The following is a 25,087-nucleotide window of genomic DNA, read 5'->3' on the forward strand; positions in this document are numbered from 1 at the left end:
ATATTATAAAAATTGTCTATTAACTCATTCACTGCCAGCCATTGGCAGTGAATGAGTTAAACCCATTGACTCATTCACTGCAATTGACGGCTATAGACGTCAATGGCAGTGAATGAGTTAAAAGCGACACAAAAAGGAGGTGGCAAATTTGGCATTTATTTCCCCGCTGTGTGTTTATATTAAGCCCGGGGCATCGAGAGTAGCCAATCTGTGATTTCTGTGACATCACCAACCTGCGTGCGTGCGCGTGGTGTTTGCGATCAGCGTGGTCTGAGTGGATGCCTGGAAGAAAGAGTCAACGGGTTTGTGGAATTTTGCTTTGGTGGCACAACTGCGATATGAGGTCACCTCGGGCATTAGTCATTAGGAGGGAATGCATTGTGGCTGTTTTTAAGACATGGCAGTTGTCCGCATCCGCACAATGAATGCAGGCCTTAGAAAGTTGACTTGAATTGGCTCTGGTGAACAATGTGAACAGCATAGTTTGGTGGGGCATTTAACAGCTGGCTGTTGGACGTGGATTAGAGGCACCTTAGGGGCTCAGTACTGGGCAATACTGCTTTCACAGGAGGGTTAAACATTTACAACCCCAAATAAAGTGTGTACCTGCTGCTTCTTGTGTCTTCAAATCATGAAAATATGCTCAATATAGTGGAAACTGTAAATTAAAAAAACCACAACACACTAGTTTATATTATAATTTAGTGCATCTTTAATTTTCATCATCATCCAATACAATGTCTGTGACTGAAACATCAGAAAATGATTGTTCTTTACATAAGAATCATACCTTTACACGTGGTAATAAAAAAAACACACACATTATTTTCACATGCTTTCTGTCAAGGTAGTAGTTTACAGCATACAATCTGAAACACAGAGTAAGTAAATATACAGTTACAAGACACGCAGAGCAACAACAAAACAAAAGCAGAAAAATGGAATTAAAACTAAACTAATACCAGCATATCGAATGAGTTCCAAGAGGCTCAGGCTACGCTATGAATGAATACACATCTGTAAAACTTTATATACACCTACAAACTCAAAAAGCTCTTTAAATGTGTCGAGGCAGAATATATAAGTGAACACTACAAAAATCCACAAGAGCATTGCTGTGTGTTGTTTTCAGACAACAGATTCGTAACTCTTAAAATTGTGTGTGCGTGTGTCGGGGTGGGGGTACAAATTTCATCTACAGTTCACTTCACTAAGATACACTACAATAAATTATGATATAATACTGCCAAGTGACTAATTTCAAAAATCACCCATTCCTTCACCTGTACATTTCGCTACTTCAGCCTATAAGTAGGAAGACGTCTTGAACTCCTCCGGGACGTCGCTGTCCAGTTTACAGATTACCTTGTATATGGCTTTTTTCCATGACGGGTCTGAATCTTTAGTTGCGGAAATGGCGTTGTAAAACTCGTGCAAGGTAATCTCAGCAACCTCCAGAAACCTATCAGGGACCTGGAAGAGCAAAAGGAAGTGAAAGTAAGTCTAGTTAAAATCATACTTAGTGGAGAAATGCTCTTTGTGTAAAGCTGTGTTGCAAATGTGCCAAAGCGCCTGCCTTCAGATTTCTCAAAGTCAAAAACATAGCATGAAGAACTGCGGTGCAAACTCTTCAAACACTCAAACTGATGAAAGGCAGCTCTACTCTTTGTTCTCTGCACAAAATACAATAAATGTAATGCTTCAATAATTAACTTTAAATTAGGGGCCTCTTTGATTAGCTTTTTGTGTTTTCTTGAACCTTAACTAATTATAGGTAAGCCTTCTTCCCAGGGATTCTTCTCAGCTCACCTAAATAAAGCATTAGTATGAATTTCAATAGGAATATAGCAAGAAGCTGAAATTCGCTCGTATAAACCTTCAGACGAATAAAGATAATTGTGGATAAGTAAAGATTTGGAATGGTTATTGCTGGGGGCAAGAATATGGGACTGATAGGATCCACAAAAACACACCAACAAATAAAGGCTGGATGCAAGTGATACTGGGAGGAAAACTATCCAGCAGTGCAGCACTTGTTTCCCATCCATTGGCCGGTTAGCACAACAGTTGTTGGCATAAGTTATTTTTCTTTCCCCTCATCTCCTGACACAAAAGCATCCCTGGGAAAGGAATGTCTTGGTCCCAAGGTAAAGAAAACGGTCTCATCCCTTTCCCACCAACCGGCCTTCTCCCTCGGAATCCACAGCGTCTTTCTCAGCATTCCGCATCAGTAGCAATCTCTGTCTCGCTCAGGCGTACTGGTCCTCTAATCCCAAGTTGTTTTAGTGGGATTTTGCGGCTTCCTCTTCCCACAGTTTGATAAAGCATCACTCTGGAGTTTAGATAATGGCTGTAAAGGCTGGCCAGCCACAGGTGCAGTGTGACACACAGGTCAGCACACAGACATACATGACTGCAGCCACATGTTGGAGGTCCGACATGGTTACTAATAATAGTTGGTAAACAATGAGTCAGCCCTGGCACTTTAAATGAATTGCTTGACATACTGGGAAATACACATTTTAGTGATGAGTTTGGTGAGATTTGTATTACCCTTACATCTGTAATTACAATAACAAGGCTACAAGCAGCAACTAGTGATCTCAGCCTACTCTGTAAACAAGGGGAACGTCTAGCTTGACGAAAAGTAAAATAAAAATCAGCTAATACCTCTAAAATCACAAATGAGGTTAGGTAGATACATTCGTCACAGAAGAAGTTCAGAAGAAGTCATTTCAAGTGTTTCTTGGCCTTGTACGATATCCTCTTGGAGTTTCTGGAAACAACTGCGCAACATCAAGAAAATGCCTATTCCAGCATCCCAGTAAGCGATAACCTGAACAGTTTGTTAGACTGTCAACACTAATACGTTTTTGTTTTAAGCCTAGCATCTGCGCTCCTACAATGTTTTGGAACCCCTTATAATAGAAGTTTCGGAAACACTGCTGACACAGTTTTACTTTCAATCCTCTGATTGCATTTTAGTCAGGATGAGCAGAAAGCTGGGACTGTAAACAATAACACAGACGTGCGCGTTCACAGGACGAGAGCGCTGCTTCTTTTGACTAAAATACCTCCTCAGCGAAAGCATCAGCAAGATTTGTCAAACAATGCAAACTGGAAAACAAAAGGTCGGTGACTAACAGGTGACACTTACGTGAAAGTCATTGGCTTTATTGTAGTGCATGTTCAGTGCCCGGAAGAGCTCCGAGTCCCTGCTGACTGAGATGTCTTTGATGTCGGTGACGCCGTCAACGATGGCCTGGCGGGCAAACTTCTCCATCTGGATGTAGTAGAACTCCCTGAAGTTACTGAACCACTTGATCAGCTGAGAGGTGATGCAGCGATTAAACTGGAGGTGGAGAGAAAAGACTTGTTTGACATAATGTAAATTAGACCAAGTTCACAGCAAGAGACTGCCCTGCGACTGAAGCTGCAAGCTGAGAAGAAATGCTCCAGCCAATGAGAGTAGCTCAGGGGAAAGTGGCTGTTTTGTTGCTAACTCTGACCTTTGTCCTCCTTGCTTGAGCAGACAAATAAATGCAGATTTCTTGAAATGGAATATATTATTTCAGAATTCAATTACAGAACTCAATAACGAATCTTGATGCTTTTTAATTAAAAAGGTCTGGTGTTTTGGCATTAGCAGCCATTTCCATTATTGACTAAAAAAATTAATTTAGTACCTGTAGGGCAAAATGTCACCTAATGGTCTATCACTAGACGGAACATTAATTGCTCCAATCTTTTCCCACCGATGTCCGGGATGAAAAAACATCTGTCGGGGCTCTGTGTTTCTAAACTCAGTCTTGACATTAGTCTTGTTTTTCTATCTTGTCATCCAGAAAGACAGAAAAAAAATGCCTAAGGGCTGGGCAGGCATCAAAGACGCTTCTTCTCTCTAGTGTGGTGGGTGAGAAAGCGGCGGCATAAGAGCAGAAGGAAGCTTCCCTCTCATTGACTCGGGCTGATAGGATGGAATCAGACATTGGGATTAGGCGCTCTTTTGTTCAGTGCCACTTCCCACCACAGGATTGTAAGCAAGGAGGAGACGTTTGCAGGGCTGCAGCGACAGCATCCTCCCCCCTGACCCCAGGGGTCAGAGCAGATAGAGAGGCATGGGGCCCGCACTGGCTCACAGATCCAGGAGACAAAATAGGAGAGGAGATGGGAGAGAAAGTTGAGAGGAAGCAAGGAAAGGCAGTGAGTATTAGTTTGTGAGGTAAAAAGATGGAAGAAGAGGAGCGTAGAGGCTAAATTAAAAATGCTAACACAAAGAAGGAAACAAGAGAAAGAACAAAAAGATGACATGAGACTGAAGCCAGAGCACACAGGATGTTGTGTTTAGGACGAGCTCACCACAGCCTGGTTGCTACCGCATAAGTCTCTTAATACCAACTCTCTGTTGACACTCAATAGCAATGCCTTGCCTACAGAGTCCTTTGTCAGTCCATTTGCTGACTGGAGTGGCTTTTTTTAAAGAGAGAATACCCCCGTATCTCCCTCTGCCCCCAGGACATACTAGCAGCTCAGTGCCTTTGTTTTTTAAGCCCTCTGCGTTTTTGTTTCTCTCCTCCAACACACTGCTGATTGTTTCTGCCCCAAACACACACTGACAAGTAGATACCAGTTAAGTTAAACACAGGGCAAACCTTCCATAAACTGTTCGACATGTTAAGATATTTGTGTACGTGTACATATAAGAAAAATTACCTTGACATCAGGGAAGAAGGTTTTCAGCACGTTGGAGCTGGGGTAGCGGGTGTAGAAGAACATGAGCTTCGCCTTCTTCAGATGACTCGGGGTGAGGCCCTCCTGGATGTTCACGTTAATGTTAAGGAAAAAAACCCAACTGAGAACTATACAGCACAGCATACAGTCCCACGCAAAGTGATAGGAGACCAGAGTATTGTGTTGCCTCAATCTTCAGCTAAATTGAATTTCACTAAAGAACAGCTTGGCATTAACTAGCGAGTCAATAATGACCCTAACATGTGCTTATTGGCAAAACAGAATTACGAATTAGATTAGGGATTTTTAATTAGAGAGTGAAGCACTTCATGCCTGGCAGTTAAGACAGCTTGTTGTGAAATGTTTTGAAAAAAGGAGACGATTTTCTGATATAATTGAGTTGATTTAAAGGCGGCTTATGCTGCTGCGTGTTGTTTTTTCTTTTTTTTTACCCCATGAAAAGCCGCAAAAATGAAAAAAAAAAAGATTTTAAACAGCTTAAAATAATAAAATACAATAATTTAATGCCGTAAAGGAGTAAACAGTTTAACATGTAACAACATTTCCTGTAATTAACACATTCATAATTAATAATTGAAATTTTCTTTCTAGGTTTTCGCCCCCCTCCCATGGCAATAAAGGTGCTCTGGATCATTTCCTCTGTAGTCCACCATTTCGCCTTCGGTCATAATATTTCCTTATCAGGTCACCGCACTACACATTTATTAGGGAATCCTACCTTTGAAATATGAAAGTTTGATAAAAGATTTATGTGGTATTGTTCAAAGAGAAGCAGAGCTCTTTACACTGTAAAGATAAAGCAACTCCTGACAGGATCCACACAGTATTCATCTCTAATGCCCCGACAAGACAATCACAACACTTGTGGGATTTTCGTTTGGTTTTTTTTAGGATTATTTACTTGTTAATGAGCAGCACAAAATTAAATTTCTTTCGTCTAAGGAAAAGAAAAATGAATATACACATTATTTTAATAGCATCAATCGTGCATGCTGATGACCTGAAAAATGCATATAGTTTTCAAACAATACCCATTTTTCTTCTTCCCATAAGAAAAAAACCCAAAACTTGATTTTCTTTGAGTTCCTGTGAGGTACAAATACTGTTATCTTACACTCAATTTCAATCATGTACGTTCTGACAAAGGTATCCAACAACAAATGCTCAAGACAAGAGCTCAAGTGTTATGGTTTGGAAGCACTTGTGGTTTCCACCAGCACTCAGATGTGACCTTTTAGATGCACCCCTATCACTCTGATGATGGAGAAATAGATCCTGCACCTTTTCAAGTCTGAAAAAACCACGCTTCCTGAAACAGAAACCGATGCTTTCTCTGCCTTTGAAAAATTGGCTTTTGTTCCTGGCAATTCTTATCAAAGCCTTGTATTCCTTTTTATTTGTCTTTTTCTAGACTTAAAGTCATTACTCTGCTCAGATTAAAGAAGATGCTATAATTTTCTATGGGGTTAGTGAGATCAAAGAAAAAATTCTCCTTGAAGTTTTTTACTGGAACTGCTCATGCTGCAATGAGCCTCAACCGAGCATTGTTCAAATGGAGAAGCTGAAATATGTGGGGTTTGTATAAAAGAGAAGGTAAATATGGTCTATATATATGAAATTATCAAACATAATCTGCGCTGCGAGAGTCAGGTTTTCGCTTCAAATTTTGTTTGTGCAGAAAAAAGAAAAGATAAAGAGGAAGTCTTAAATTAATACATTTGATATTGCTAGATGTTAAAAATGAACATCATAAAGGTGATTATGTTTATAGATACAGATGCCATTCTGACTCAGCTGTTAGCGAGTGAAAGGATATGTTTAGAGACATATACGGGTTTCTGTCGGCCATGCCCTGCAGTTCACCACACTCGATCTTGACGTGAGGGAGACACAGGTTGTCGACCGTCACCCCCCCAAGAGAGGAGGGACGAGCGTGATGGCCGAGGTGGCTGGATGTGACCTTGGATCTCATAGCAATGGTCTCCCAAGGCAGGTCGACTGAGTCTGGGGAGGTTCTGTCCATAGACGGGGGCAGGCAGGGGAGACCCCCGAAGTTGGAATGCGGCCCATATTTGAGAAGATGCTCGAGGATGTGGCTGTCGTGCAGAGGGGTACTGTAGCTGAATTGAAAGGGTGCCTGGTGCACAGGGTAGGGTCTCTTCACTGTAGGGGTGACGGAGCTCATAGGCGGCACCGCAGGCTTCCGTACCACCAGTGACAGCGCCTCGGTCTGGTCCTGTGGGCTGTGAGCCTCAGAGCTTTCGTAGTATTCTAACGACCGGGATTTTATCCCGACTCCCTCCGCCTGGGAGTGGTCGAGGGCAGAGCTGGCTTGCTGGCTCTTCCTCTCTGCACCTGTGCTAATTTGCATCTCTGGTGACGAGCAAATGCGCTGCTTAGGGGACAGGTCGAGCCCTTTGGAGGACACGTTCTTGAACACCCGGTCGACACAATCATTAACAGCTCTGGTGAGCTCCTGCTTCAGTGTTTCCTGTAGGTTCTGACTTTCTCTTTGCTGTACCAGATAATCGGCTACTTTAATACGGTCCTTACACTCTGCAGCCACCCTGTTATTTTTCCTCTCAAAGTCATCTTCAGCGCTTATGTAATGTGACTCTGTGCTTTCTTCCAGGATGTCACGCTCAACACCAACTTCGGTCTCATCTCTGTCATATTCGGCTTCTTCCTGGTGGTAAACTTGAAGAAACTTTTCCTGGAGGTGGCGCAGGAGACGCTGCATGCTGTGGAGCTGTTCTTTCAGCTTGTGGCACTCCTCATCCTTGGTGTTGCAGTTATCACTGCTGCTGCTTCCAGGCTTTCTGCTCACCTGCGCTGAGGCGCTGTGTTCCTGATGCTGAGGCAGCCTCTGCTTGCGTTTGTTCTCCCTGTAAGCTTCTCTGGCCTCTCTGGTGTCTCTCGCCTCATTTTCAGACCTCTCACTGTCTCCATGCTGCCTGCTGTTGGGAGAGCCAACCATGACTCTGATAATGTTCTCCACTCTGGCCCTCTTGGCCTGCAGATGATCGGACATTGCATGCTCTCCCTCTGGGCTGGCTCCTGTAGGGGCGTGACCACTGGGCGATGCAGCTTCGACAGTGCTGTCCTTTGAGGAGACACTGCTCTGGTCCTCCTGGCTGCAGTCAGCGACAGCAGAGCTGGAGAGGTAGAAAGGGCTTTCATCTAGTGCCCTCTTGCTGTGGATTGTCTTACGGAGGAGTTGGGAAATGATGGATCCGTTTGAGTACGAGGCCAGAGGCTCATCGTACATGTTTCGGTGGAAGCACGGCAGCATGACATCAGCTTTGTCGTCCTCTATGCAGCCTTCGCTCGAGCTGTGCATGCTTTGGTCAGGAAGACTGAGGTTCATGGTCTCTATTGGGCTTTACAGTACACACTGATGAATAAGATACGTAATACACAAGAATCTGAAAAGAGAGAAATTCAGACAATAAATTATAAATAATAACAACACCTCTTTACTGTCGTTAAATCCTGCGGGTGACCTTTTTTATATTAGCCTATGTGTTTATAAAAATACTTACCTAATACTTTTAAATGTTATTTTCTGGACACTGGGAAATTAAACATGCCTAGTAATGCTGTGGAATTATGACTATCTATCTATTATCTATTTATGTTTTCAATAGAATATATAAATGTGTGAAGAAAGCAGATAAATGAAAAGGTACAAAACATGTAATGCTTTAATTCGGTCTAAAACTTGATATTATAATTGTGATTGTGAAAGCAACTATATCACTATCACACCAACGGAAAAACAAGGAGACCGATGATATTTTCATATCTTCAGTTAAGGAAAAAACAACCACAACAACAACACCCATAAATGCTGAGCTTATATAAAGGAGCATATTCTTTTATATCCTTTCAGCTTTGGATTGTAATAATGGTTGACACAAAGGTTAAAAAAAATTGTGATAAAATCATGAAAGGTTACATTCAGGTCATGAGAGCAAAGCGCTATGCAAAAGAAAGAGCTCTGTCTATACATTATTCACAAGAGAAACTACTCTGAAAATGTCTTTCTCCTTCTGATTTCACTCTAAGTAATAACAAAGATCATCAGTGCCGGTGAAAACAAAAAAGCTCATGGGGTGGAGACTGGCTTTAGCCACGTTTTGTCATAAAATACACAAATTAATCAAATCAATTTAAAAAAATGTGAATAGGGATAAAAACCAAATTGATGGTTTCAAGGAGAGCAGGTTGAACTTTAAATGTTCAAGTCAGGAAGTCCCACCTGTGTCTGTTTCTTGGTTTTTATATGTGTTCACTACAGTGTGGCAAATTAAATAAATACATAAATGAATAAATAAAAATAAAAATTACACTAAAAAAATCTTAGGAGTAATTTCTGTATTTCCTTTACTCGCAACAATTTTTTACAGCTTCTGCAATATAATGTAGCTGCAGTCCAACTGCTTGCTGGGCAAATTGTAATTTCGCTAATGCGCACTGCGTAAAAAAGGAGCATGCACTTGCAGTTTAGATTCATTTTAAAATTTCAAATTCATTTAGATAAATCTATAACAGATTAGAGTACTGACGGGTTGTCTATAGCCTTTTTAATAAACATAACACCCACAAGAAAACACTCGTGAAACATTCTCTAGACAATAAATAAACACTCAATTAGTCGATCAAGACCTTCAATATTAAAACCATAAAACACGCATTTATTAGCTGTAATGTGTGTGAAAGAGTGACTATTATTAAGCTTATTAAATTATTTTTTTTAAAAACCCCACTAAACTTGAAGAAAAGTGAGCTGCAGGCATGCGTTTTCACACTTGTAGGGTAGTGCAGCTAAACCACGGTTCGCAGACGGAGTGAGCGGCGGTGATGGGACCTTACCTGTTGCGCTGCGTCGCTGGTGTCGAGCTGCTGGCCTGCGCAGACTGTGAGTTGGATAGGAGAGTGCAGGAGAGTCGATGCGATGAGAAGGAAACTGAGCTGGGGCGTGGCCACATGAAAGCAAAGATAGTCCAGTCAACCCCACTCAAAAAAAAAGGCCCTGCAAAGGAGGAACCACAGCAGTAATGTTGTGTAGTTTTCACTTCTCTTTATGCTTTTAAAATACTGTTTCGTGGCGTTGAGGAAACATTTATTTTCAAGTTTAACAGCAGCGATGCCCTCTGAGTAAAACATCGTTCTTTTTGTGTGGTTTGTGCACACATATTTAAGATGTTGATATTTTTGAAGTCAGTCTTTCACTTTGTTTCACTACTTGAATATTTTTAGGTGGTGTTATGCCACAATATTGTTTGCCAAACTGTGATAGTGTTGCACTTATATTCATAACTTTAAAGTGTTCAGACATATATCCAAACAAGCTCGATGTATGAATAAGTGGCCTTTATTGGCCTATTACAGGTCAGTATGCTTTCATTTTTGCCCTTTTTGTACTGATTTAAAAACGTTTTTCATTACAGAACATAATTCAAAACAAAAGAGAAGAAAAAGTACTTTAGGTAATATAGAAATGTTGTTATTGTATAGTTTGCCGAGCAGAACGGACTTCTTTTGTTTACAGTACTCTGCAACACCTATAGCAGGGCAGGTCTGAGCATCACAGCTTAGCAGATGATGATGAGACACTGCTCCAGTGTTAGCGTTCATAAAAAATGAAATACATTTTCCCCTAAAAATATCAGATTTTTTTCATTCTAAAATCAAAGTGTTTGTTGTTTGGTATCTGTGTTATTAATATTATTATTATTAGTAGTAGTAGTAGTAGTGATGTGCAGTGAAAGCACTTGAGCTGGTTACACAACACCCCCACCCTTTACATCCAAATGTTTTATTTCATCATTATGTTTAATTACAGTGCAGGTTGTGGCAAGTTTAAAGACCCAGACGTAGTCTGATTTTTCTATTTTTTTTTTAAAGTGGATCACCTACCCGATGAGCTTGTGAAGAAAGCAGAGGATGATGACTGTGCAGGGACATTTCTTTACCAGCTGTCAAGGAATGAATTTGCTCAGAGAAACTTTCACACTCACGGAGCAATATTAGAAGCCAGCTTACTCCTGCTATGAAAGTAACAGGGCCTAAAGGTAAGTTTTAAGAATCAGTGCTGGTTAATTGAGTAGACTACTTCATTTTCTTATTTTCGTGTTGCATTGACAGGATCGGTCAAGATATGGCACACAGACTGTATGTGATCACAGCGCATAGTACAAGGGAGGCACAACCTCTTTCAGCTCTAAGATATCAGGATATAATGAAAAAAAAAACATCTGGTGCTCGTCAGATAAGTACAACCTCAGGTCAATGACAAATGACATATTAGACCACGTCATTATTTATCTGACACAAATTAAGGCAAAATACAGAGGCAGTGTGTGAAAAGCCTTATTGCTTCCACAGGAATTAACTGGGTAAGTAGCAGCCGGTGCTGCTTATCAAATGCATTTGATTAATTGATCATCAGCAAGTGTGAGCACCTATATAAAAGAAGAGGTTTTGGTAAAGTGCAGTTATAGAGCAGTCAGATTTAGTAACACTATGCCGTAGAGGAAAGCATCAAACATCACTATATCCCATCATTCATAAACTTGTTGAACCCCTTTGGTAGACATAATGGGTAATCATTTTCTATTACGTCTTGTGGTTTGTTCAAATGCAGTTTTGGAAACCTGAGACAATCTGTCATGTTCTTTTTAAAGAAAAGAGGCCTTGTTCAGTGTTTTTTACGCCATTAATTTTAACATTTAGCATGCTAACTGAGGGCTGTAGTATCTGAAATGTAGCTCTTGGGTTATTTGCAGTTTCTCTGACCTTTGCACAAAATAACCTTGGGAAAGATAAGTGGGTATCTTCAGCGTTTTCCACTTGGAAACACTCTTTCTCACTGCAGAATGGATGAACTTCAGATTGTTTGGAAATGACCTCATAACCTTTGCATTTGGTTAGTCACACCTAGATGCTAACTGAATGCATGCAGTAAGGATGTACTTAGCTTTTCACATGCTACTTTTGCATTTTAGCTGAATTTTTTGTCAAATAAATAATAACACAGTCTAAAAAGAAATGCTTTGTTGTTCATCTGAGGCTGTGTTTACCTAATTTTGAGACCTGATAAGGGCCAGATGTTTTTTGATTATGCACTGATATGTAAAACTGTCTCATTTCAGAAGAAATCTCTAGAGAGGAAGTGTTGTGAGGAGCACTAGAAGACGAAGGCTGGAAGATTAAAAAGTACTTCAATGGTTTTGTCCATTGCAGTAATTGAGTTTACTTACCTTCACTGAAATAAATCTAAGGGTTTTGACAATTAGTTTGCTGCAAAGACTCTGTATTGATATTATATTGAATGTGTTGAATTTGAGGCTTTAGTAGAATCTCGCCACGTTTTTGGCTACAGGAGGTGAAGTTTAGGGTCTTTTTGAATCGACTGAGCCTGATGGGCTTCTGCTACAGCTGCTGATCATCTCAGAAAAGGTACAGAGAGTATCTAGCCAACATAAAGGAAACACGGGTCTATCCATGTTGCTTTCCACCTACCTTCAGATATGCCAGTGAAGCATCGCAAATTACAAGCATTTTCAAGCTTGACGATACTTACCTTTTCACCTAGCATCCTCACATATATCATCATCTGTAAGAATAAGATAAGTTCTATGTGAAGAAAATTTAATGCAACTTAATAATTATATTCTAATTTAATCAATTATGTTGATTCTAATTTAATCAATTATGTTTATTAAATTAGGTCATTTTGATTCCTTTTTTTTCTTTAAATAACATGGATGCTTCAGTTATATCTGTTTGCATGTCAAACAATGCAGTGAAAAATGCAAATACTTTCATAAATCCTTTGAAATAATGTTCAGATAGAGATAAAAAAAAGTTGACAGTGCAAAGCTCTGACACTGGGGACCTAAATTCAACCCCAGAGTTTGCCGTAATCTGATAACTACATAACTGTATATTTTTAATATACGGTTAACATATTATTTTAATGTGTCATTTGGAGACGGCAGTTATGCTATACTGCTGTTTAATGGTAAACATGACAGTTAAAAATAAAATATTGATCTTATGATAACATTGTGTACATAGTTATACACTCACTTTAAGTACATATACTCACATTTTAGGTGTCAAATTAATAAATAATCATAGTCAATAATTTGACTGATGGGCTTTAAATTCTCGTTTGTTTCCATTTTTATACATACTGCATCAATATTCTTATTGTAACTTATTTTGGCCATGATATCAGACTATTGAAAACCTGGTATCACATAAACTCTTATGCAGTTACTACTGCAAGTCACACTACAGTCACTGTGAGTTTAATCACTGACTAGCCACCCATGTAATGCCAAAAAAAAGAAACTCCACTGAAAGCTTTTTTCAAACAGAATGGGCCTAAAACGACGGTGAATCTGTTACAAGTAAACTAAAACTGTGGCAAATAGATGTCAAACATGATGCAGGCCTTTATAAATGAACATAAGCCTCAACCTCTTAATTTTTTATTTTTACTAAATAAATTACCACATTTGTCTTTAAATCTAAACGTCGTTAAAATCTTGAGGATAAAGAAGAAAACAGGAGAAGAACAGTGAAAAAGTTTAATATTTTAGGTTAACTACAGATTTAAATATTTAACCAAAAAAATAATTATCTCATTACGTTTTTTTAAAGCTCACCAAGATAAGCTTTGTCAGGTGAAACCCTAAATTATCTGTACCTTACCTTAATTTATTCAGTTCTATATTACTATTTCCGCGTTTACGTTGATACTTGTTGGCTGCCTGCGGGTGTATTCATGGGTGTACTGTGCGTACACAGTTGGGGGAGTAAAGGCTCGGGGGGGCAGTATGGACTCCCCTACTCCCCCTCCAGTAGGAGCAGTTGGTTTATCCCATAGTACTTCCTCAGTTGTTGCGCGTGCCTAGCTTAGCTGGTCTGTGTGACCGGAGTTTCCCTTCCGCTGACGGGCTGCTGTCACACACACACACGTACCATGTTTTCCCATTCCCGGTGTCTCACCAGGAATTTTGGCCGATCCCTCTCTGCCATCCGCCAGGTAGGCCGCAACCTCATAAAATGTTGTCTTTGCCATTCACAAGGGAATTGTATCCTGCGGCAATCTCTTCCGTTCATCTCTACCAGAGCTAACGTTAGCATTAGCCGGCTAGTTGCTATAGGCCAAGGAGAGGCCGTAACATTGTAAGCCAAGGACAGTATGACACTTCCGCTCACAAGTACTTGCTGCAGCTTAAAGTTGGAAACCGTACCTTCTGGATGTGTTTGATTTTGCCTTTTGACATACGTGTAGGAGGCTTGTGGTTTAGGCAGAGAGTAGTTGATCTATGTTCATGCAAAATCATTAAAAATGATTTCCACAGAATATGCTAGCTGTAAGCTAATTGTATGGATAACATAGCTAGCTGTCATTTTTCCGAGGTCATGTCAGAAAAGTAAGAGTCTGGTAGTGTAGCTTTCTGTGGCTATGTTAAAAAACTTTCAGTTAATCAAGACAGGTCCAGTTAATATAGACTGTCAGGTTGTTAGTGGGATTAGTAGTAAATAATTAAGCGTTAATGCAGCCAAGAATCCCCATGCTGAACACTCGGTCCAGCTGTCGTTCACTTCATTTTATTGATCATGTCAAAGGTCATCTTACGTCAGTGTGTGGAAGTGACTTTTGACCGCCAGCTTTCTCCAAAACAATTTATTTAAAATTAAAACTGTGGGTACTGTTTAACTTGATGGTGGATATTTGTGCATTTCCAAAGGTTGCAGATGTTTTGTAATGATTGACTTTGTCTTTTTACAGGGGAATAATGTGTTAGCTCGTCGGGCTGCAGCAGGTATGTATACTTACTGGTCAAACATGTTCATCCCTTCTCTAGAGAAGTTCTTTACATGGTTATCTTGTCATTCCTCGAACAGCTCTGTCAGCTAGCAACTCTGTCATCATCAACAGCAACAATGTGTAAGTGCATACACTCTCTAGAGACTGTCTGAGCTACAGTCAGAATATGAGGACACTTTTACAAGAAATATGTGATAATGAGCTGAGTGTTATTCTATTCTTAGCTGGTAAAGTTTAATATAAATTCCATTTATCAGTGTCTCTTTACTTTTTTTTTTAATTATTCAATAAACACTGCATGCTTCATGCATATGTTTCTTGTCTGATTGTTTTTTTTTCTTCCTCCCTTTTATGTTTAGAAAACATAATCCCCGATCCAGTGTCTTCCAAATTCAGTACTTCAGAACATCTGTAGCCTACAGTAAGTATTAACTTGATTTTGTGAGGGCTGTTTAGCATTTAACATATTAGAACAGTGGACAGGGGAGCTGTGGACAGAAAACGGGGGAAGACGCGCAGTAAATGTCTTCAAGGGAAGTCGAAACTTGGGCTTATAGGTTATCTGGTCAACCCAGTGATCTAAACTGGCGCCTCAGCATTAACATATTTTAATGTTTCATTTTTACTCTTGTCTAACTGTCACTAAAGCACTTTCACAATACATTGAAATGAATGTCCTTTTACTCGTCTTTGCCCTTCAGGAGATGAAGTTGTCACAGTTAAGACCCCTGCATTTGCGGAATCTGTCACAGAGGGGGATGTGAGGTGGGAGAAAGGTAATGCTTTTAATTCCTAAACATAAACTCATTGTTTCTACTATAGACATTGGCAAGATTGTTACAATGTTTTCTCCTTACAGCTGTTGGAGACACTGTCTCTGAGGATGAGGTGGTGTGTGAAATTGAGACCGATAAGGTAAAACTAAATAAATGTTAAACTAATTCAATATGTTTTTTTACTGCTGGTGGTTGTTGGACTTTGAGGGCTAGGATATATTTCCTAACTTTACAATCTGTTTTGTATTTACCTATTCAATACAAAAATGTAAGATTGCAATCAAAAGGTGGTTTTTAAATACATTCATTCTTAATTTCACATGTTTTAATTTGGCACGGTTCACCTCGCAAAGGTAGACTGTGTGATATTGGGTTAATATCCTGGAACTTTGTGTATTTCTTTATATATTTTAAGCATTTTTACTGCTTTTCCATGTTATTAGACATCAGTGCAGGTTCCCTCTCCTGCCTCTGGAGTGATCGAGGAGCTTTTGGTCCCAGATGGAGGGAAGGTTGAAGGAGGAACTCCACTTTTTAAGCTTCGAAAAGGAGGTCTGTGGATTTTTGTAAAAAATTTTTTTTTTTATTGATTAAACACACTCTAAAGACTGGGTTGTCATAACTGTTCATATCTCCATCTTTTAGCTGGTGCTCCTAAAGCTGCAGAAACTCCAAAAGCCGAAGCTCCAGCTGCTGCAGCCCCTCCACCGCCTTCTGCTGCCCCTCCACCCCCTCCCCCTTCATCCGTGGGCCCAATTCCCACAGCCATGCCCCCTGTGCCACCTGTGCCAGCACATGCTCTGGACAGCAAACCAGGTTAGTTGCCATCAGACAGACGGTCTGTGTCATGTGAGAACTGTTTTGCTTGACAGCTGCGTTCTTGACCTCCAGCTTACTTGATTAAACGTTGTTTGGTGCTCTTTCAGCAGTTGTAGACTGTATACTGATGTCCTTTTGCCTCATCAATTCTCACAGTTTCAGCCATCAAGCCCACCCCTGCTCCAACTGCACCAGTGGCACAAGCAGAGGGAGGGGCCAAAGCAGCCAGGACAGAGAGCAGGGTAAAGTGCAAAACATGACATTTAGGTGTATTTGAAAATTTCAGAGTTGTTTGATTTGAAGTAGTGTAGAGATGAAAAATATGCAACATAATTCTGTGTGTATTTGTGTTTTTTTTTAGGTTAAGATGAACCGCATGAGACTGAGAATTGCCCAGAGACTGAAGGAAGCCCAAAACACCTGCGCTATGTTGACTACGTTTAATGAGGTCGACATGAGGTAGGAAATTCGAAATTAACTGACCTACATTATTAAACGCTCTGTGCTATTTTAGATAATCAATGTGAAGTGTTCCTTGTTACATGAACACACACAAATGGAAATTTCTAAAGAAAAAAACGACAGACTTTGCAAAGTTTATGAGCCAAACTCTGCAACTGTGCAAACGTGTATTTGTTTGTGGTATTTTGTGTATGTAGTATACATACTGTATCACCGTTAAAAGCCAAAGCAACACTTTCACAAATGGTTATAGATTGGAATCTGTCCAGCAGGAAAAGCTTTTTGAAACCCAATATCCTCTTAAACACTGGAATGTAAATATTTGGTCGTAATTCCATCTAAAACAAAGATAAGAATTGTTAAAACAGGTTTTATTAATTTACAAGGAAATGTTATTGTCTGCACTTGCCCCCTGTGCTGAAGAGGACACTTTGAGGATTTCTTTTCCCCGCAAATGTGTGGTGTCAGCTTTCAGCTATTCAGGGTTTTCTATGTATCCTAATTAGATTGACATCGACGGTCTGGAGGAAGACTTCCCAGGCTAGGGCTCATCTGGAGCCGAAGGAGCTAGTCAGAACAGGAGGCTGGAGCATCTGCAGGGGCCCACAGAGACCTGCGCTCTGAGTGGAAGAGCTGCCTCAACCGATATGGGCTTTTATGACAGCCCAATAAGATTTACAGGCTCTAGAAAGTGAAGATTTTTATCGCTTCTTCTCTCCTTTCTCGGAGAGTCTGTGTCTTGGGAGGGGCTAATTACGTTAGCGGCGAAACCCTAGAGCTTCAACAGGGTTAGATACAGGAAAACAAACAATTAAGAGATACAAGAGGAAAAATGACCAATAGTGAAACAATTAGCAGGCCCAAAGCTTTTTTCTTTTTTTTTTCCACTACTATCAGAGCCAACATTCTTTTATAGCCATCAAAAAGCCATGTGTTAAACTTCAGAAGATACAGTATTTAAAACTCTTAAATAAATACAATAGTGGTGCACTTTGTAGTAGAAACTTGCACAACGGACAATTAAACGCTGCTCTTGTTTGTCAGCATGAGAAATAGGTTGTCATACTTTATTAAATTGTAGCTCAAAGCTTGCTAACCATTGGTTCAAAGATGCTGCCTGGCACAGCTCTCTCTGTGTCTCAGGAATTTAGACACAGTCAAGTTAGACCAAGACAACCAGAGTAGTTCTGCAGTATTTTGATCTACTAACTGAACTCTGTCAGCGTTAACTGAGCTATAACCACTTAACCAGAAGAATCCTCAAACGTGGTCTGCACAGACACGTAGATGCTATCCTTCAAAATTCATAACTCTGCTGGTGCTAGAATGGCCAACATGAGCCACACTAAACAAGCTAGCTATTTAAGTTATATTGTATAAAACCATGTCGTTTAAATGGCCTTTAAAATCTTATGCTAAATTTGTACAGACAATGTTTATTCATGTTCCTTTTAAATGTGCTCAAGTTTGGAGTTTGTTTTTACTGTTAGACTAGTCAGGTAGTGTTTTTCTTCTTTTTTTATCACTTTGTAAATTAGTCAGCAGGAATAATTTCGTGCCTTACTAGCATGAGTCATGGATTGTCTGCTGCTAAATACTAGTGAAATCCTCAGAAAACCATTAACTTAAAAAAATAAAACTACTAAAAAAACTAAAACTACTACTAATCAAGTCAATCAGGGATTGTAATACCATAGAAATGATGGCATTTCTAAGTAGAATATATATATATATATATATATATATATATATATATATGGCCATTACATTATATTTTTGGTTATGCACCACCTTTTTGTTTTTAAAGAAATCAAGTTTTTTTATAAATATTTTACATCTTTTCATTCATATTTAATGTGAATATATATATTCAAATACTGAGATCTTGTTAGACTGCACCAGTTAGAATTCCCTCCTTTTTTGGATTCCATCAAATCCAGTGTCTGTAGGCTTGAACTCTGCTTAATCCCCAAGTTGATGATTTTTTTGTTTTTTTCCACAGCAACATCACAGAGATGAGGAAGACTTACAAAGATGCTTTCCTGAAAAAGCATAACATGAAGTTGGGCTTCATGTCTGCATTTGTGAAGGCTGCTGCCTACGCTCTTTCTGACCAACCTGCTGTTAATGCCGGTATAGATCAACCTCAAAAGAATGAGAACCCTTACTTGGTGGTATCAGTTTCGCACCACTGCTTTGCATGTTTGGTATCAAGTCATAGCAAGTATGTGCGGTGAAGAAAAAGATTTAAGTTTCAGTATCTTTCATTGCCCAACCACAAAACCGACTCTAACTTATTTACTGCTCCTAGACCACCCTGACCTATTTAGATAGACCTCGGTGAAACATGGGTGGTCTATATTTCTGCCCTATCTATAATTGTCTGTGGGTTTTTCTTGCCATGAGTTTTTACTTGCATGTAAGTGAAAATGGTACATAAGAAAGGGAACTTTTGGTTGCATGTAGTAGTGGAGATTCATAATTTAAATCTGCATGTAGATTTTCAGTAAGTCTTTCTTGTTTTGTGTTTCCAGTAATTGATGACACAACCAAAGAGATTGTGTACAGGGACTATGTTGATATCAGTGTGGCTGTGGCTACACCAAAGGTAAGACAAGTGAATTTTATGGTCGAGCTCATTGTGAGTGCTTGATGGCTCGTTTCTGAAATCTGACTCACGTGACTTTTTCTTTCAGGGTTTGGTGGTTCCTGTAATACGAAATGTCGAGGGAATGAACTTTGCTGATATCGAGAATGCCATCAATTTGTTGGGAGAAAAGGTAAGATTGTGAAACATTAAAAATTTTGTTATAGTTTGTTCCTTTTTTCTGTTTCTTTTCTAAAGTTTTATTGTTTTACATTGTTTTATTTACTGTTATATTGTTTTTATATTCCCATTTTCTGTGTTGTAAAGCACTTTGTGATTTTTATCTGTGAAAAGCGCTATATAAATAAATTTTACTTACTTACTTAAATCCTTGTTGGTAAAGAGTTTCTATCCATGCGTTTCCTCATTATATAAATTATGCGTTCTTAGGCCCGTAAGAATGAGCTGGCTGTCGAGGACATGGATGGAGGAACTTTCACCATCAGCAATGGTGGCGTGTTTGGGTCTCTGTTCGGCACCCCTATAATCAACCCACCGCAGTCTGCTATATTAGGCATGCATGGCATCTTTGACAGACCCGTTGCAGTCGGTGGAAAGGTTTGTGCTCTCATTATTAAAAAGAATCATGCATGACAGAATCACTATTTAATGAAAATGTGCTGATAAATCTCTTTGAAAGGGTACAGCTTGGTTTATTTATGAATCAGGTTTAACCTTTGTGCACATATCTCACTAACATGCATTGGTCTCCAACTTGTCTGGGGAGAAACTTCACATTTAACTTAATATGTACAAACAATATTTTTTTTTATATACCGGTACATAAAAATCACTGTAGTGCATACACATTGTGTCAGTAGTTATCTGCTGAATAATATGGTGCTCCACGGTCTGAGTATAGAGTGGCCTGGGGGGGGGGTTTAATTACCCTTTGTACAGACTTCCTGTTCTCAGTCGTGCCCCCTGCTTACCAAACACCCAGCCAGCAGGAGAGCCACTGAGGAATAGTAGAGGGCCAGCAGCAGCTTCTGGTCCAGGTTATTCTTCCTCAGGACAAGGAGGAAGTGCAGCTGCTGCTGGTCCGCCTTTACCAGGGCATTTGTGTTGTGGGTCCAGGTGAGATCGACTGAGATGGTGATGCTCAGAAACCTGAAACCTTAAGTTGGAAAAAGGATCCCACCTGTTCTACATTTATAACATTTATAAATGTTTTTGGTGTTTTACTGCCAAAACTCAAATATAGTTTTGAAACATACAAATATGAGAATGTAAATACATTAGAAAAGTGGGAAATAGGAATGATTCACATTATGAAGACTGTCCATTGTTTTGTTTTGTTTTTTTTCACATGTACAGTAGAGTGACACTGATCGGGCATAACATTATGACCACCTGCCTAATTTTGTGTTGGCACCCCTTTTGCTGCCAGAACAGCCCTCATCCTTTGAGGCATGGACTCCACTATACCCTTCTCCAAAGTGTCTGGCACCTAGATATCAGCAACTTTAAGTCCTGTAAGTTGTCAGATGGGGCCTCCATGGGTCTGACTTGTTTGTCCAGGATGTCTCACACATGCACGATTGACTTGAGATCTGGGGAATCCATTTTTGCTCCGTGGCAGGGTGCGTTATCCTGCTGAAACAGGCCGCAGCCATCAGGGATGACTGTTTCAATGAAAGGCTGAACATGGTCTGGAGCAATGTTTAGATAGGTGGAATGTGTCAAAGTAACATCCACATGTATGACAGGACCCAAGGTTTCCAGCAGAAAATTGTCCAAAGCATCACACTGCCTCTGCCAGTTCCCATAATGCATGCTGTTGTCAGGTGTTTTCACAGGATAAGCAACCAGGCCACCTTTTTCCATTGCTCTGTGGTCCAGTTCTGAGGGTCACATGCCCACTGTTGGCGCTCTTATGTTGTTAACAGAGGTCAGCATGGGCACCCTGATGGTCTCCAGCTATGCAGCCCCATATTCAACAAACTGCGATTGCAACAAGCTCAACGTCAAAAAGAGTAAAGGTCGCTCTCGAGTAGGACTGCACGATTAATCGTTAGAAAATCGCGATCTCGATTCATACTTATGTGCGATCTCATTTCAAAAAGACGACGATTGTACCGCTTTTTGATCCGGGATGTAATCTGCATGAAAACAAGCGCTCACTCTTCCTGCTCAACAAATGACAAGGGCGGAGCCTTATACCACGTGATGCAGAAGCTGTGCTGTGTGATGCTAAAATTAGCAGGGAAAACCAACGGAGAGCACGTCAGGGATGACGAGAAAGTGACAGTTTTTATGTTCAGTCTCAACTGTTACGAAGTTGATGTGCAGTTAATAAGTGCAATAAATATTTATATTGGAGAAAAAAATCGTGAGAGAATCGTGATCTCAATTCTAAGCCAAAAAATCGTGATTCTCATTTTATGCAAAATCGTGCAGCCCTACTCTCGAGGATGCCGCTGTTCACATTTTGGACCCGAGAAGACACATTCGGTAAAAGACGCCATCTACGTCCACTGTAAATGGCTGTCACTGAAAAGAGGTGGTGGGTAACAACACCAACTGCCAGCCATCTAATGTGTGCTCTTGAGATCCCTTCCCACGGTCCTCAAACCCCATTCACATCTTGCGTTAGGTGACCTCAATAGGCCACATGATGGGGTGGGGCAAGGTCTGATAGTGGTTTCACCTGAAACCTTGGGTGGTATAACCCACACCTTTTTTTAACACTTTGGCTCACATGATTTATAGTGGGTCAACAACCACCTCCTAAGAGACGACCCCCACTAGGGTTTAGTACCTGGGCCTCTCTGGCTTTTGGTTTTTCATTTTAAAAAGTTAAAAAGAAGTTTGCTGAACTTCTTTAAGCGCTTACCATGACCTGGATGACTGAGAACCTACACAGACAGCTCGTCTGCCCAAACAGGCCAGCCTTCGTTTCTCATGTGCATCAGTGAGACTTGGCAGCCCATGACCCTGATCGCTGATTCACCACTATTCCCTCCTTGTATCACTTTTGATTGATAGTGACCACTGCAGACCGGGGATACCCCACCAGAGCTGCAGTTTTGGAGATTCTGTGTTGTCAAGGCATCACAATTTTCCTGCTTCTAACACATCAACTTTGAGGACACAATGTTTACTTGCTCACTAATATATCACACCTTAACAGGTGCCATGCTGAAGAGATAATCAGTGTTATTCACGTCACCTGTGATTGGTCATAATGCTGTACCTGATCAGTGTATATCATTATGACTCCTCTCTCTTTTTTATTAAACGAATTTTTATGTACAATATTATCAAGTAAGTTAAGTTAAGTCTTCACTTTCTTCATCATTATCGTTTGGTTGTGTCTTGTAGGTGGAAATCCGTCCAATGATGTATGTTGCCCTGACGTACGATCATCGGCTGATTGATGGAAGAGAGGCTGTCACTTTCCTGCGCAAGATCAAGTCCGTGGTGGAGGACCCCAGGGTGCTGCTCCTTGACATGTAAACCTCTGTGAACTCCAGGCCCAAACAAACAAACCACCCACACAAATAGTGGCTGTACTCATCTGACGAACATTACTACATGTAATTTTGTAATGTGTTGTTGTATTGGTTAACTACAGGGGGAAAAAAAGAAGACAACACTTGGGTTGTGCAATGGACATTTGCAAAACTAGCAGTGATAAAGGGTTTTGTGCTGCTGTGGAGAATTGTTGGGGTCTGGGGTTTCTGGTGCTGGTCTATAGATCAAAAAAAGAAAGAAAATTGTCATACTGATGTGCGCCATATGTCGTTTTCTACATAGGACTGAAAGATTTTCAACTTATTGTGAGACGAATGGCAGACACAGTTAAAACTCCATAGATTAATGTTATTGTTTTAGCAGAGAGAAAAACAAAGAGCACATATTGGGCTAGAAACCAAGAAAAGCTGTTCTAAAATCTCCAAAGTGATGAAGTCCTCAGAGAATTTACGCCACCTGCTCAGAATAAAAGAAAAACGGTCTCGTTTTGCTGTGTAAGAAAAACTATTTAAGAAAAAAAAAACATTTTAAACAATAAAAGCTGAATTACTCGACTGTAGTCCTTGTCTGGGTTTGTTTTATTCCTTCCAGATTAACCACAAGGAATAGATGGCTTAGAAAGTAGCTGATTGACGTGTTTCAAATGAGGGGTGGATATGTTGCTTTGTAACATGAATGACAAAAATATGGGATGTAATCCAGCCCAGTGGATGGTTGCAGAGAGAAAAATGTTTGAAATGTCCACTGCAATTTACACCAGAAAACATGGCTGCAAGTGCTTCAGAACCGATTGCTTTGCATAGGTTTTGGTCAGAAATGCCAGATGTCTGACTCATTGTTAGCTTGAAGGCGGCCTTACTTACAAATTACCCGTGACCTGCCTTAGTACGCACAAAGGTCTGTAGGCCAAAGCGCCATGCTGACACACTGCTTTGAGTTATGACAGTAGTGTTCCTTTGTAATGGCACATTGTGTATTTTTTATTTTATTAACCTTTATTTAACCAGGAAGATCCCATTGAGATTAAAAACCTCTTTTTCAAGGGAGACCTGGCCAAGATAGGCAGCAGCAGATGTCTCACAGTTACAGAAATTATTCAAACACAGGCAGCAACATCACACATAAGTGAAAGAATACAAATAAAATAAAATAAATAAAATTCAAAAACAAAAAAAGTCAGTTAAAATGACAATCAATAAAAAGCTTGTTAGAAAAAACTAAAATCCATTTAAGATAGTAAAAAAAAAAAAAAAAAAAAAATACCCCAAAAATTCAAAGCAGACATTCAACAAGGAGACATGCTGCTGCCATCTTGGACTGTGGACATGCAAAATGTATGCATGTATCCAGGCAGAAAGAATCCTGAATAACTGCAGTTATTTTTCTGAAGACATCTCAAGCTCTTAATGTGTTTTGTTGATTTAATGTGAACTTTTTAAGAATCCAGTTGTAATTCTACTAAAAGAAAGTGGGAGATGTTGGCAAAGGATTTTGAAGTTGGAGCTGCCAGGCAGTAGGAGGAGAGACCAGAGAGAAGATTCATTGATGCAGTGGAGGAGCACATGAGAAGGACTTGTGTGACAGAAGAGAATGAGCTGCTGTGTTGACCCCTAAAGGCACCGGCTAGAGGAAAAATGCAGAGTAGTTTTAAATTTCTGACCCATTTGAGATCAAGTTGCACTTCATGTGACTCATGTGGGGGCGATACCATCTGTTGTAAATAACTTGTTTATCCTAGTTTCTGAACATACACTCACTGGCCACTTTATTAGGTACAACTTGCTAAGAATGGGTTGAACCACCTTTCAACTTAAGAACTGGCTTAATTCCCCATGACATAGATTCAGCAAGATGCTGGAAACATTTCCCAGAGACTTTGGTCCATACTGCCACGATAACATCACAGGGCTGCTGCATATTCATTGGCTGCACACCCATGACACAAGTCTTTCATTCCACTACATCATAAATGTGATCTATTGGACTGAGATCTGGTAACTGTGGAGGCCACTGTGGATACTCAAACTAGCCCCCGTGTCACCAATAACTGCACCATGTTCAAAGTCACTTAACCCACCTTTATTTTCCCATTCTGATGCTTGGTTTGAACTTGACCACATCTTCATGCCTAAAAGCACTGAATTGCTGCCACATGATTGGCTTATCGGTTTAATGTTTGGGCTAATGTGCAGTTTTAACAGGCTTACCCAACAAAGTGATCAGAGAGTGTAGGTATCCATGTCAATACCTGTACATTTTGAGTCATACTGCTGCAAATCTAATCTCAATAGGTTTAATGTA

General features: G+C 40.1%; 2 protein-coding genes across 2 annotated transcripts; one reads left to right on the top strand and one right to left on the bottom strand.

Moving 5' to 3' along the window:
* Positions 1–1,305: 1,305 nt before the first annotated feature.
* Positions 1,306–8,119, bottom strand: prox2 (prospero homeobox 2). Its single transcript, XM_085343473.1, has 4 exons — positions 6,569–8,119; positions 4,714–4,821; positions 3,158–3,352; positions 1,306–1,473 (listed from the first exon to the last, which is right to left on the bottom strand). The coding sequence occupies exons 1-4, from the start codon at positions 8,117–8,119 to the stop codon at positions 1,306–1,308; spliced, it is 2,022 nt and encodes a 673-aa protein (XP_085199599.1).
* Positions 8,120–13,667: 5,548 nt separating this feature from the next.
* dlst (dihydrolipoamide S-succinyltransferase) lies at positions 13,668–23,338 on the top strand. Its single transcript, XM_085342352.1, has 15 exons — positions 13,668–13,813; positions 14,567–14,600; positions 14,683–14,725; positions 14,965–15,026; positions 15,307–15,381; positions 15,465–15,520; positions 15,825–15,933; positions 16,027–16,197; positions 16,357–16,442; positions 16,562–16,659; positions 18,665–18,795; positions 19,197–19,270; positions 19,359–19,442; positions 19,700–19,867; positions 22,634–23,338. The coding sequence occupies exons 1-15, from the start codon at positions 13,751–13,753 to the stop codon at positions 22,766–22,768; spliced, it is 1,389 nt and encodes a 462-aa protein (XP_085198478.1). The 5' UTR covers positions 13,668–13,750; the 3' UTR covers positions 22,769–23,338.
* The last annotated feature ends 1,749 nt before the right edge of the window (positions 23,339–25,087 follow it).

The sequence above is a fragment of the Diplotaxodon limnothrissa genome, linkage group LG19 (genome assembly GCF_057381915.1).
Source record: "Diplotaxodon limnothrissa isolate DT_005_m linkage group LG19, D_limnothrissa_male_GT1.1, whole genome shotgun sequence".
In the NCBI taxonomy this organism is placed as follows: Eukaryota; Metazoa; Chordata; class Actinopteri; order Cichliformes; family Cichlidae; genus Diplotaxodon; species Diplotaxodon limnothrissa.